This window comes from Camelus ferus, chromosome X (genome assembly GCF_009834535.1).
Source record: "Camelus ferus isolate YT-003-E chromosome X, BCGSAC_Cfer_1.0, whole genome shotgun sequence".
Taxonomy (NCBI): Eukaryota; Metazoa; Chordata; class Mammalia; order Artiodactyla; family Camelidae; genus Camelus; species Camelus ferus.
The window spans coordinates 38,676,070-38,690,983 of NC_045732.1; the positions used below are offsets into that span (position 1 = coordinate 38,676,070).

General features: G+C 37.1%; 2 protein-coding genes across 3 annotated transcripts in view; one reads left to right on the forward strand and one right to left on the reverse strand.

Moving 5' to 3' along the window:
• CASK (calcium/calmodulin dependent serine protein kinase) overlaps positions 1-14,914 on the forward strand; it is a 290,070-nt gene that overhangs the window by 179,440 nt on the left and 95,716 nt on the right. The gene's annotated exons all lie outside the window — the stretch shown is intronic.
• On the reverse strand, positions 213-7,904 carry GPR34 (G protein-coupled receptor 34). 2 transcript variants are annotated; one of them, XM_014567474.2, is made up of 3 exons: positions 7,560-7,904; positions 6,817-6,910; positions 213-2,676 (listed from the first exon to the last, which is right to left on the reverse strand). In XM_014567474.2, exon 3 carries the CDS (start codon positions 2,595-2,597, stop codon positions 1,461-1,463), a length of 1,137 nt encoding a protein of 378 aa, XP_014422960.1. In that variant the 5' UTR covers positions 2,598-2,676; positions 6,817-6,910; positions 7,560-7,904; the 3' UTR covers positions 213-1,460. The 2 variants fall into 2 exon arrangements, with proteins under 2 accessions (XP_014422960.1, XP_032331450.1); XM_032475559.1 differs by having other exon boundaries at positions 7,514-7,901.

Genomic DNA, 14,914 nt, shown 5'->3' on the forward strand with positions numbered 1-14,914 from the left:
ACCTACTTTTCTGATTCTGTTAAGCATGCCTTCCTTCCATCCCTCCCTGTCTCATTCATCCACTCATTCGTTCAGTTATTCAGCAAATACATATTGATCTCCGTGGTGCCAGGCAATGCAGCTTTATGCTCTGGGCAGTCAGTAATGAATAAAGGCCTTCCTCTTAGAGCTTAAGCTCCAATTATTTTTGAACATACATGAAAATTTCAGAATTTGTTCCTTTTAATTCTAATCTACAGATTTTCTTTATTGTTCTGAAATACTTCAAACACTCAGATATATACCAAAAATAATATAACAAATACCCATGTACTACCACACAGATTTAACAGACATTATTAATATTTTGCCGTATTTGCTTCAAATCTCTCAAGATATAACCATTAACCTTAAGCTGGTGTATATGTTGTGTATATTACCACACATTTTATATTTTTATTGCATATATAGATCCATAAAGAATGTTATTTTACGTGTTTTTGTATCTTATATAAATGATTTCATATGATACATACCCTTTCACAGTTTTTTGTTTGATTTTTATTCAACATTATTTTTGAGAACTCCCCATGTTGGTGCATGCAGGTGTAGTCTATTTCTCCATTCCTTTGCCAATGCAAACTCACTTAGGTTATTTCCAATTGTTTAGTATTATGAACAGTAGGTCATTTAGTATCATTACATATGTTTTCTTGTATACATGTTTGAGTGGTTCTGTAAAATGTATACCTAGAAGTGGACTTGCTGGATCATAGAATGTACACATCTTCAATTTTACTCTATCAAAGCACGTGGTCCAAGATGGCTGAATCGTTTATAAATCTGTCTTAAGTAAGGTGCAGTTCTAAGTCCTGTTGCTGGGCTGATGAATTCTTAGCTCATCTGTTGCTTGATTTTTACCATATGTATTTAAATTCTTTCCATTTTATCTAAGTAGTGATAGATAGGGGGTGATTTCATTTTTATTAGAATTTTATTATCATTTCATCTGTTATAGAAGTTTAGGCATAAGTGAATACAATGACAAATTATACAAGCTTTTTAAACGGTAATAAACATAAGCTGGTCCTTAAGTCATTTAATATTTAAACAGTTTAAATTAGTATTAGGTGCTTGATTTTGAATAACAGCTTTAGTAACTTGAGAAACTATGACATTTTCTTGAATTATTCTGTGGTTAAAACCATAAATTTCATTTAACTGTATAATCTATGTTAACAGTGTTAGCCTAACAATATTTTTAAGAAGATTTTATATACAGATTTAAAGTCTAGTAATGAGTATAAGCTTTCCCTTGAAATAATTTACAGTAAAGCAAATGAAATATCACAAACAAGAAATGAAATTTGGAAAGTTCTGAGCTTTGTAATGTTAGAGCTTTGTTTCATAATTTTTTTGTTCCTCAAGGAATGGAGTGGCTGTATTTTATTGTTCTTTTTAATTAGTTTACCTCAAGTGGTTTAAGAAGTAGGCTGTATTTTAGCTCCAGCAGAGGTATCGTGCAGGGAGTATCCTGGTTTAAATTCTGAAGTGCTTTCACTCCTGCTCGCTTCCCCTTGAAATCGTCTAGAAAGAAGTTGGCACATTATTTTGCGAATGTTACTGGACATCAGGAAATACATGACTGGATCTAAACAACTATTGAAAGATGAGAAAACCAGCATGATCTCATTGGTTTTGTGAATGATTTCCTTCCAATGGCAAGACGACACATTTAGCTGTGAAGAAATATAGACAAATCGGAAGGCATGATAGGGAACGAAACATACAGTGAAAATGATAAGCACGATAAAGGAATTCCGGGCTGTAGTGGCATATTTACCAGAATTAGGGAATTTTGACCTCCTTTTAGATATCCTCAATAGATTCTTGCCAATCTTAATATATGAAAGGATTATTAGTAGGAAAATTAACCAGAACATTACCACAAGAATGAAGTTAAAAATTGCTTCTCCTTTTGCATTATGCTTATCTCTATAGTGGAAACACATTGTGGAATTATGACCTCCTTTCTTAAGGGTTAAAATAATCATAGTTAAAAATACAGCAAGAGCAACTATCCATACTGTACAGCAAACATAAATACTCTGTTTGGTTGTTACTGCCTTCCGTTGTTGTATAGATCCATTAATTTTGATGTAGCGATCCAAACTGATGAATCCAAGCAAAATAATGCTAATATACATGTTCATATAAAATAGTGTTCCCACAACCTTGCAAAGAATCACACCTAGTGTCCACGTGTTTTGGTTAATGTGATACATTATTCGGAAAGGGAGGCAGAAGATAAGTAAGAGGTCTGCGATGGCTACATTAAGAAGGTAGATCTGAATGGAATTTCTTTTTCGGTGGATACCCAGAAACACGTAGAGGGCAATTATGTTTCCAACCAGGCCCAGGATGAAAATAACAGAGTAGAATGTTGTTAACACAGTAGAGAGTAATTTTTCATCCATGGAACAGGCAGTAAAATTGGATGCTCCCGAGAAGTTGTGTGGCGATTGGACGCTATGATTAGTTACAAAGTGCACTTCCTGGGAGGAGCAAGGCCAGCTGCTGACTGCAGTAGTCGTCATTGTTACCGTGTGACTTCTCATTGTCTTCTCTAGGGATCAAAAAGTGAAGATGCTAAATGACATGTTCCTAGAGAGTAGCCTTTATGTCTTCAGATTTTCCCTGCAACAGAATGCCAAACACTGAATGAGTCGTCTGTTATTTCAGTAACAATCACTTTAGCTCAATGTGCAAGTAATACATGATTTACTTTCAGACATTGTGAGAAACTTGCCTTTTATCCTACTTCGGACCATTTGGATGTCTACACAATACATGTAGTTTTGTAGGTATCACAAAACACACAGCAAATAGAGCAGAATCTATGGAATGTCCTGCTCTAACCTTTCCTATGGCTGTGGTAAATGTTCAAGGTTTGTTTCATTTACTATATTAAAATAAATAACTGAACTATGAAATCATCTTTTCTTAGGGAAATTGTTATGGGAATGGAGATAGAGGTGAAATGACTGCTCATATTTTTTGAAGATGAGTATCAATTTCCGTAAAGGTGGTTGCAGCCATGTGTGGGCTGGGCCCACTGCTGGCCCCTGTCCAGCTTCCTGCTCGTCTCTTTCCCTCATAGGTGGCATTCATTCATTTTGACACATGTTGCAACATGGTGTGTGACAGATAAACTGTGGCAGTTGCTCATTCCGTAGCGGGAATAGAGGAAGGGGGTCTGAGTTTTCTTCCTTTTCAACCTAACACCAAGTTGAGGGTATTAAAATCATTTGCCTTCAGGGGCGTGCAATTAATGTAGCAGAACAAGACAGCACAACACTTGACTCGCTGGGAAGACTTGTAGCACTACACGGGAGAGCAAAGTAGCCAAACTAAACCCAGTCAGATGGCGACGGCCGCCAGTTAGATTGGAAGCCCAGAGCATAGAGTGATAATGTAGGTGGGAAACAGGATGTGCAGTCTAAGATTTTAAAAGCAAGTAACTGCAGCTTAAATATGCCTGGGCTGGGTAGTTTGAGACTCTTGCTAGGACAGTGTGTGAATGAATTCCACTTGTTTGTGGCTGCAGAGAATGTTAGCAGCGCTGGTTGTCATTGGCTCTCATGTAGGCATTGACAGCTGTGAAGAGCTCAGGCTGAGAGGCCACCATAAAGAGCTAGAAGGTGTGAGGAGTGGGTCCCAGGGGATCTCATCTCATTCCTTTCTTAGAGTGGCTGCCCTGTTTCTGTACAGAAGCTTCTTAGCACGTGTAATAAAGACATTCAGGGCAAGGTTTTCAAAATCATACCTAACTAACTCTGTGACTTTGGGCAAACACCTTAATCTTTCCTAAGCCTTAGTTTTCTTGTCTGTAGAAATGAAAAAATCCATTCTACAGACAAGAAAACTGTTCTTTTCTTTACTCTGTCACAGAACAAAGTACTCAGTGAAAATTAGCTTAAAAAAAGAACACCTTTCGGTTCATTTCATTTTAGTAATAGTTCACACTTGGGTAAATACTACTTGGAAAATGAAGGCAAACAAGACAAAAACCCTGCTCTCAGTAAACATTTTTTTAGGAGTGTGCATTCAAACTTGGAAAGCTATCATGTAAAATGGATTTGAATTACCATAACTAATATCCTGATTTGACATTGTACCCAGAGAAAAGACATTTGGAAGAACTTAGCCTTTCTTAAAATGCTAACCTATAATTTCATCAAGAAGAAACCATTTTAGTAGAACATGAAGTTCCAGTTTAAATTTTTGTAAAGGGGGGTGGAATTGAATCCCAGGAAGAGGAACTGGCTGGTGAAGAGGAAGTTATGTAACCCCTGGTAAGAGTCTGTCTCCAGAGCTCAGGACAGCGGAGGGAGGGAAGCAAGAGGACTGAGTCTAGTGTCTCAACTGCAGGAAGACAGATTTCACAAAGTTTATAGAAACATACAGGCATGTTTTCTGGTGACCTGAAATTCTAAAAGGAAAGGGCAATCTAGGAAGAATGGCAGTCTGCCAAAAACGGAGCTGGCCATGCAGTGCAGATTACTGGGAAGAGGAGAAGGGCCCCGGTAGACGGACCTGTGTTGTGTGGTCACATAGGGAGCTGGCTGAGGCTAAGGTAGAAACATCGCATCGCCACTGATGAAAGTGAGCTGAGGCATGACAGGTGACATGGTGTGGAGAGCTCAGACAGCTAAAAGGACTTTCGAAACTGTAGGAAGTTTTTTCTTCTCCACACTGTAGACTCCGCTAGGGTTAAGAAACAAGTCTGTTTTGTTTGCCTCTGCGTACCAAGTGCTTATTAGCACAATAAATACTGTGGAATGAAAGAGAGTTTAGTAGAAAAGCAAGTAAAGTCCTACATGTGGATATTAAAACCAACTGTTCAAGTACAGGAGGGGCTTTAGCTGCATTAACAGGAGCACAATTGCAATGACTGCAGTTGCCGGATACGTAGTGTGATGTGGCTACAACAAAAACTAACCCTTCTTTGGTTGACTTCTTAGCCATGGAGTTTCTTACATGAAGACTGCCACCCCTAATCTGGTTCTGTCCTAAGCTGTTAGGGTTCCATCTGGAATACAATGTTTCATCCTCAGCAGCACATTCAGAAAAGGCCACAGAGCCCAAATCATGTCATAGGAGCGAGTGGAAGGAAAAGGCACCTGGAGATGCGAACGCTTTCAAGGCCACAGAGAAAAGAATTTCACCTTGTGATATATGTCTTCAGAAAGCAGAACAAGGACTAGTGAGTAGAAATTGCAGAGACAGATGTTGCCTCCTTTTAAGGAAATGCTTTTTTAGAATGAAACAGTCTATCTTGGGAGGCAATAAGAGTCTTACCACCAGAGATGTTTTTTGAGACTACCACAATTGGGTACTGTATAGAAGAGACTCTCATGGCTCTCAGTCCTGGCTGCATATCAGAATCCTCTTGAGGGCTTTTTAAAGATACCAGTGCCTGGCTCCATCCCCAGATCTTCTGATTTAATTGGTCTGGAATGGGCTCCAGGCAATGGTTTCCTTTAAAAGCTCCTCAGGGGATTCTAATGTGCAGTCAAAATTGAACCCTTGAGCTAGATGATTGAACCATTAACTAATATTTATTTAGCATTTGCTGTGTACCAGACAGTATGTTAAGCACATTTATATTATTTCATTTACATAGTCCTTATAATAACTGTGTGAGGTGGATATTAAAGATAAAGATGTTATGATTATTACCCATGACCACACAGCTCTTAAATGGCAGTACCCAAATGGAGACTCAGATCTGTCTGGCTTTTAGAACCCATGATCCTTTTCACCAAACCTTGCTCCTCCTAATCACATATGATCAGCATTTTCTTTACTAGTGATGAGTTCTATCAGCAGTATTTTGACATGATTCCTTTAACATAAGCCACATTAGCAATTTGAAGAAGAGATTATGTCATTTAGCTTTACCTCTTTGGAAAAGGTACTAGTCTTTTCATTTGCTTTGTCCATTATAGTAAGTAAATAGGTCCAGAGTTTATAGAACCACAAATCATTCCTCAGAATGTTCAGCCCATCCCCCAGATCATGTCTTTTCAAACTTACTTCTAGGCCTGATAGTCATAATCAAGATGTTTCTAGAAAGCTGTTAGCTCAAAGCACATAGCCTGAAACCATTTGCCTCAGCTCTAATCTACAAATAAAATAAATAAATAATAGTTGGACAAGATCACCAATAACCCTTTCTGGTTTTGCTTTATTTTCAAGCTCAAAGAGAGCAAAGCAAAGTAATGCATTTGTTTGAAAAGTGATAGTAGCCATCATTTAGAACCCTGCATTAGATGGCTAGTGTCCAGTCATTTATTATCAAATTAGCAGATAAGATTCTGTTTTGAATTTAATGGCTGATTTTTGCCTCCTTTACAATGTGTCGATCACTTGCTGTTCCTCAGGCCATTTATTGATGTTTCAAAAAGTGCTAATTTGATTTGTTAAGAATGGCCTGCAAAGATAAGAAACATACCACTGTGTTCACATACTAGACCAATTTCCCAGTGGACGTTACTTGTGACTCAGGTGAAGTGGTCACAGTGGTTTTCTGAGAGTAAATGGTTAATGGTTTTTAATGTTGTTACTTGACAAATCCTGAAGATTGCAACTCTGTGTCAGTGCTGCTTTGTACCCACCAGCACCACCCTCCCCTGGCTGGTGAATTTTCACCTGGCTCCTATAGGAGCTTCTGTACTGGAGGGTAGTACCCAACAGATTCACTGTGGCCTCCATGAGGAAACGCGTTTGGGCATGTTTGTGAAAAATATCACACTGCTATGTTAAAATACATACCTATTTGGCAATGGTAGCAGCCTTTTTTACATTGTAATTTGACTTGATAATGACTGAATCATTCAGGCCATGCTTCAAAAAACTGCATTAATTGCTGCATACAAAATGAAAATTAAAAGCATGTTAGTTTGGAAAAAATACTATTAGTAGTACATTAGGTTTTGTTATAAATTTAACTGTGGCTAAAAAAACTTTTTAAATTTTAGGTGAATTAACTAAAGCATATCTTGCTTTTTCTTTTCTCTAATATTCATCATATTAACTTTGGAAACATGAAACTTCAAATTTAATTGGTCTGGTAATTACCATAAAATAGAAGCAATATAATAAAGAAAATACTATCATTGAAAGTAGGGAGACAGCAGAACTTAATAAAGTTAATAAGTTATAGATCACTTATAATACACTGGAAATAAAATTTGTTGCGTAGGAAAAAAACTTTTAATTGATTCAAGTAGATCTGCAAGTCTCTGTGGCAGTATACAAAATACAGTATAAACAGTGTGACAGTGTTGATAGTATGAGCTTAAATACCTCCAGTATCCTAAAGTACTTCAAGTAACTAAGAAGACACAGCCTTATTTTAAGTCAAGGCAGAAATATGATTCAAGCAGTTTACTCAGGGTTCTAGAAGCAAAGGGTTGCTAGTCACCATGAAGCAGGTTTTGTTTTTAATATTCAGATAGTCAAACTATACCTGAAAAGAAGGATCATTTATGCAGTTGGAATCAAGGCATACTCACAGTTCAGGCTCTGTTGAAGCACAAGGAGCTGAGCCCCACGCTTCCCTAGACGCAGACTCGTCTTCATGTGTCAGCTGGGCTCCTTCATCCGGTTGTGGTGCAATTGGTTGAGGTTATCTTCTTTTTTTTTATATTTGCATGCGGTAATAGGTGTGTGTTTTTTTTCTCTTTTCTTTCTTTTTTCAATATGATAACCCTCAGACTCCTTGTGAAAATATTAAAAAGCCCCACCACTATGCAACAACTCTACCTTTAAGTTCAAGCAACACTTTAAGAAATTATTTCTATCTTTTATGTGAATACTTTCCACCTTGACAGTTGTGGAAAGTTTGCCCTTATCCCTCCAAAGAAAGAAGTTTTATAAATTCTAAGCAGAAATAGGCATTTTCTATTTTTCCTAAGAAATGATACATAATATGCTATATAGACTTTTAAAGCACAAGCATTTAATTTTTCTTTCTTTCTGGATTCATTTTAGAAATTAAGTTATTCATATAAAATGGCATTTCTGTATTGCATTATAGTTACATGAGTAATGAATTATTTTGTTATTTAATTTTTAAAAATTTTATTTGAGCTATACATTATTTTAGTATATTTTCATGTATTCATTTAAGACCTTGGATTTATTTTCTAAAACAATCTTGTAATTTTAGGACTAGATGAAATTTGTGATGGTCTTCTTTCCTTTTTATCACTGTGATAAACTCTCCCAAGTAAATTGAAATAATCTCCTATATGTTAGAGAAAATAATGAAGTAATTCTGCAGTTTTTGTTTTGGTCCTAGTCCAATATTTAACCACTATCTGTCCATCTGTGTAACTGCTGGCCCTGTAGTTTAATGCCATTTCCCCTTTTTTGTCATCTGAAATGAAGAAAAGTTAGTTATTATCCTCTGCATAATTGTTACCCTAGAGCTTTGTTTACTTTACACTAAATAATATTTAACTCATTGGGCTTTATCTAACATTCTGATTTATTTCTGGGCACATACACTCTTCTAAACATCATGTTCTCCAGAACTTTTAGTTTGTTGTAAATATGATACATGAGACAGAATATTTTTAAATTGCTAAAGTAAAAATACTGTAGTTTTTACTTCCTCCTAGAGCCTCTGAGAAAGAAGATGATTACTGTATTGGTCTGGGAGGAATTTCGTGTGTGTGTGTGTGTGTGTGTGTGTGTGTTGTAAAAAACACATAGAACTAAACTAACCATCTTAACTATTTTTAAATGTACAGTTTAGTAGTGTAAAGTATATTTATATTGTTCAGTGGGGTTAAATATACTTGTGTTTATATCTAGAAATTTTTTATCTTGCAAAACTGAAACTCTATACCCACTAAGCATTAATCTCCCCTCCCTTTTCTCCGACCCTTGGCAACTTTCTTTCTACTTTCTATGATTTTGAATTTGTAGATAATTCATTTCAGTCACATCATAGAGTATTTGTCCTTTTATGACTGGCTTATTTTGTTTAACATAATATCCTGGAGGTTCACCCATGTTGTAGTGTGTGACAGGACTCCCTTCTTTTTAAGGCTACATACTATTCCATTGTATGTCTATAGCACATTTCCTATATCCAGTCATCTGTCAGTGAACATTTGGGTTGCTTCCACCTCTTGACTGTTGTGAATAATGCTGCAATAAATGCGGGTGTGTAAATATCTTTTCAGGATCCTGGCAGGATTTTTTAAAAATAGCTAAATTGTATTTATCTCCTATATGTTCTGTTTCATAAAATCTAATATAAATTGTTTTCTATATTGTACTATCTATTTTTCCACACCTAAGCCATCCCTTTTCAAAACACTAATTCTGTTTTAATCTCTCATTCCCTGGTGACCCCACTGTGACCAGATTTGAATATAAGCCTTTTCCTAATTCTTTTATGTGCGCTTTTACTTGTTCGTTCTGAACTTTCTGCTTTCTGTCTCTGTGTTCTTTGCTTATTCCTATATATCCTCTTCCGCTCACCCTTCCCCTTCCTCAAACTTTGTGGATAGCTTAGTTTTTTCTGTATACAAAAGATAGAAGTAGAAAAAAAGAAGTAACTGGACATGCTTGTTTGGTGCCACCTATTACTGATATCACCCCCCTCTCTTTATCTAAATCCCAACCCTGGTTAAATTCAACTCACCGCGCACTCCAGACCTGAACCCCGCCAGCTAAAATGAGGACTGCCGGGTACAAACACAGAAGGGTGCTGATTGGTCCTGCTTCAGATTCATGACCACAGACCTCAAGTGGGCCCCTGTGCTGCCAGCAGTCCTGCTATATTTCCTTAGTCTGGTGGTTCTCAAAGCATGGCGCCCAGACTAGTAGCATCAATATCACTCGGGAACTTGTTAGAAATGCACATTCTTAACCTCACCCCAGACCTTATGAGTTGGAAACTCTGAGGTTGTAGGTCAGCAAATCTGTGTGATTATGATACTCAAGTTTGAAAGCTTAGTTCATTCTATTCTTTGAAAATAACTTTTTCACACCTTCAGTCTTATCACGCTACCAACAACCCTCTCTTCTTCCCCCCTCCCACCTGATGGTGACTTTATTTCAAGTAAATGGAAAATAGAAGCCCTCAGAAGAGAACTTCCTCATCTTCTTACATCCACATCTGCCTTCGTCCCCAGGTGCCCAGTCAGTCCCCTGCCTTCTTCACTGTCACTAGGCCAGCCCCCTTCCCACTTGCACATTCCATCCCATCCCCCCTCTCCTGGGGTCTTTGCTTCCTTTCTACAGGATCTCTCCCATCAGCACACAAATGTCTCTCTTTAAAAAAACAAAACAAAAACAAACACAAAAAACCTCCCTGAAAATCTCTAGATACTGCTATGTGGTCATCTACTGGATATGTTGTTATGTGAAAATTTGAAGTATCTGTGTGTATGGTCTCATTTTCAGAACAAAACAAAACAATGGAACGATAAGCCAAAAACTAATATAAGAAGAGAGGGGACAAAAGCTAGACCTCACTGAATGGTATTTGTTTGCAGTTTTGACTTTGGAACTTTGTGTACACGTCTTATATAATCAAAACACCAAATTAACAAATTGAAAGTATAACCACAAGAATTCTTTTAAGTGACTTTAAAATAGGGTGGGGTGTTTTGTTTTTGATTTACGTAATTTTAGACTTAAAGAAAAGTCACAAGAATCGTACAAGGAATTCCGGACACCTTTCACTCGGATTCTCCATATGTTAACCATTTTTCTACATTTGGTTTATTCTCACTCATTCACTCTTATCCATCTCTTTATCCATTTACCTATATATTTCCTAAAAATAAGGAATTCTCTTAATAGCCACAGTAAAACCATCAAAATCAGAGACTTTGTATGGAAAAAATGCTATTATGTAATCTACAGACCTATTCCAGTTTCATCAATTGTCCGAATAAGATCCTTTGTAGCAAAAATAAAAACAAGACCATGTATTGCATTTTAGCAGTTAAATCTCTGTAGTCTCCTTTAATCCCTTTAATCTGGAACAGTATTTGTAGACTATGGTCCTGTTACTTTCTAGAATGCCCCTCAGTTTGGCTTTATCTGATGTTTCTTCATGATGAGATCCAGTTACGTCCTTTGGCAGGAATACCACAGCAGTGTTGCCAAGTTCTTCTCAGTGAAGGAAACGTGTCAGGAAGCACGTGCTATTAACTGGTCCCATGACTAGCAGCAGTAATTTTGATAATAGTGTCTGCCAGGTTTCTCCTTTGTAAAATTACTATTTTACCCTTTGTAATTAATAAGTATCCTGTGGGGAACTACTCTGAGATTATACAAATATCCTGTCACTCTTCAAACTTTTACCCACTAGTTAGAGCTCTTTAATGGTTCTTACCTGAATCAATTATTATCATAACTGCCAAATGGTGATTTTTCTAATGCTGGAATTTCTTCTACTTTTATTAATTGATTTTCTACAGAAAGGAAAGCTTTTCCTTCTTACCATTTGTTTACTTATTTATTTATATTAGCATAAATTCATGAATTCTTACTTCATTGAATAGTAAAACAGTATTTTGACTGAGCATCTCTGGTAGGGTATATCCTACAGACAAAAAGAATCACAAAGGAATCTTAAACAGCCTACAGTAGTTTTGCTATTACTAGTAATGTAGGTGTTGTTATTTTGAAACTTTTATACACACACGTTAAAGGAGAAAGCAAATGAGTAATTATGCTGATGTTATTAGGTACCGGCATTACTTGACAAAATCAAAGAAGTGAAGTTAAAACCCCTGTAATTGAGTAGGAAGAAACATCAGTATGAATTGGTGATTATTTTTCCATCTAAAAAATACATAATTTTTAGCTCTGTCCACTGAAAAGTCAAAGCAGTAATAACTCAATAGTAACAGTGTATCTGATACCTATATTGTGGGTTTAAATACCTTTTCCCAGTAGACAGAAATGGGGCTGTTGGGAGAAATGGTCAGTTCCAGATCTGGGGCAAGAAATGAAAAAGACAAGCCTCAAACATCTTGTGGCTAACAGGAAGGAAGTTATCAGACTCCTAGAGTCTTAAAAAAGGGCGTAAAAGTTGACTTAAATAGGGGCTCTCACTGGCCAAAAATGGGACAATTCAAGCATCAAAATGAATAATGGCTGCAATTGATTAAAACACATGAAAAAATATAAAAATTTAGAAATTCATAATAATACCAAAAAAGCTTTCATTGGTCACCTTTGGAGGTTGCCTAGAAACCAACTTGTTATTCTGGAAAAAGTTCAAAGCAGCTTTATTCATAATATCCAAAAACTGGAAACAGCCTAAGTGTTCATCAGTAGGAAAGTGGACAAACTGGTGTATATTCATGCAGCACAATACTTACTCAGCAATAAAAAAAAAATGAACTACTGATGACAACAAAATGGATGGATCTCAGAAACATGCTGAGTGAGAGTGGCCTTCCATAGAAGAGTGCATACTATATTGGCTTCGTGCATGTGAAGTTCTAGTACAGGCAAAACAAACTTGTGGTGAAAAAGCATCAGAATAGGGGTTTGCACTGGGGGCACGCATGGCAGCAGAGATTGAATGGGAAAGGGATGAGGGAGTTTTCTGGGATGATGGTAACATCTTGATATAGGGCTTTGCGGTGTACAGACATGCAAGTTGTCAAAACTCTCTAATAGTACTCTTAAGATTTGTGCACTTGACAGTTATGTAAATTTCACCTCTAATTAGACATAATTTTAAACAAACATGAAACTAATGATATGTGTAGCTGAAGTGTAGTGAAAAGATGGATTGATGATTGGGTAGAGGGATGAATAGATAGATATTTGATAAAGCAAATGTAGCAAAATGTTAATCGTAGAATCTTTGTGGTGTATATACAGCTATTTACTATACAATTCTTTTACTTTTCTCTATGTTTGGTAGTTTTCATAACAAAGTGTTGGGGAAAACCTCCATTTTGGAACCCTTCATTATGGAGCTAGGCATCAATGGCTGCTAAAATCATTAAATGAAAAGTTGATGGTGAGCTTTATAATGATGGATCTCGGCAGACAGCACCTGAACCCACTGATCAATCCTGTAGGAGAACTAGATATTATGTTCTTCCTGATGTGTTATAACAGATACACCACTTATGAAATATTGGGCCAAAAATCCTGAAATTGAACATGAAACTAATCAAGCTTCTAGATCTAACTGCCAATTTACAGGAAATACAGAAGATTAAGGAACATATTAAATGACTCCCTGTAAGTACCATTAGCCAAGCCCAGATTGTAGGGGGTTCCATAGGGGAAATTACTGAATATCTTAACTAATCAATGTCATGAACATTTTTAAAAAGGTCTGACGGGGAATATGTTGTAGAATAAGAGAGACTTAAGAGAGATTACCATCAAATGCAACGTATGGACCTCGAATACCATTTTGAACTAGCCAACTGTAAAAAAGACATTTTTTAGACAGTCAAGGAAAATAAAATGTGGGCTGGTATTAGATGATATTAAAGAATTATTCTTAATTTTATTGGGTGTGATAATGACATGGTTATTTTTTAAGTCATCTCTTAGAAACACTGAACTATTAACAGGCAAAATGATATGTTTTTTTAAAAAAGAATTCAGAAAAAAAAAAATAAATGGTTGGAGACAGATGAAGCAAGGATGGTAGAATGTCCATAATTGTTAAAGCTGGATGATTGGTGCCTGGAGGTTTATTAATCTATTTTCTCCAGTTGTAAACATTAAAAAGTTTAAAAAAAGAAAGAAACTTCCTTGGCTTCACATTGTCTTCTAGCTACATTTCATTTCTCTATTCCTACCACAGTAAAGTTTTGAAAGGTATCTGAATTTTCTATTTCCCCATCATCTCTTCCCATTCTCTCTTGAACCAAGTCCAGTGGGGATTTTTGTCTCTATCACACCACCAAAACCCTTCTTATCAAGGTCATCAGTGATTTCCAAGTTGCTAAATCTGGTGGTCAATTCTCATTTCTCATCTTTAATGACTTCTCAGTAGCGTTTCTGACTTTTCCCCCCTGCTTTACCATCTAGCCATTCTGTTTCCTTTGCTAGATTCTTCTCATCTTCCTCACCTCAGATACTGCTGGGTACCAGGCCCCAATTCTCTGACCTCTTCTCTTCTATTGGTCGTTCACTCCCTAAGCAATTTCATTCATTACCTTGGCTATAAATACTCTCTATATGCTGTTGATCCCAAATTTATATCGCTAATCCAGCCTTCCCTCTTCTATCTTGTGAGACCTCACACTCAATTTGTATGAAGCCAAATTCTTGACCCCTCTTTCAGACTCCTCCCCCTGTGTTCCCAGTTTCAGTAAGTGGCATCTTCATTTTCATTCAGATGTCCAAAACAAAAACCTAGTTGCCATACTTGACTTAACTCTTTCTCTCACACCCCATATCCAGCAGCAGTTCCTGTCAGATTTACCTTCAGAACATATCCTGAATTTGACCGCTTTCACCACCTTGATTCTGTCACTCTAGTCTAGTCCAAATCACCGTCTTCTCTTGCCCAGACAACAGCAGAAGCCTCCCACCTGGTCTCCTTTCTTCCACTCTTGTGCCTTTGCAGTCTCTTCTCCATACAGCAGCTCAAGTGACCCTTTCAGACCTAAAACCAATCTTAATGCTCCCTTGCTCAAAACTTCCCGATGGCTTCCTGTCTTGCTTAGCATAAAACCCAGAGTTCTGGTCTTATCTTCAAAACCCTGGACAGTCGGGTCTTTGATCCTGTGGATTACACTTCCCACCACCCTTCCCCTTGTTCACTCCTTTCCCAGCACACTGGCTTCCTGACTCCTCTCCAGACATTCCAACCCCACTCTGGGCCTTTGTGCTTAACTGTCTTCCCCCCCAGGAG

Excerpts from the sequence above, each read along its gene's own strand:
- GPR34 (XM_014567474.2), bottom strand. The coding sequence starts at position 2,597 with ATGAGAAGTCACACGGTAACAATGACGACTACTGCAGTCAGCAGCTGG.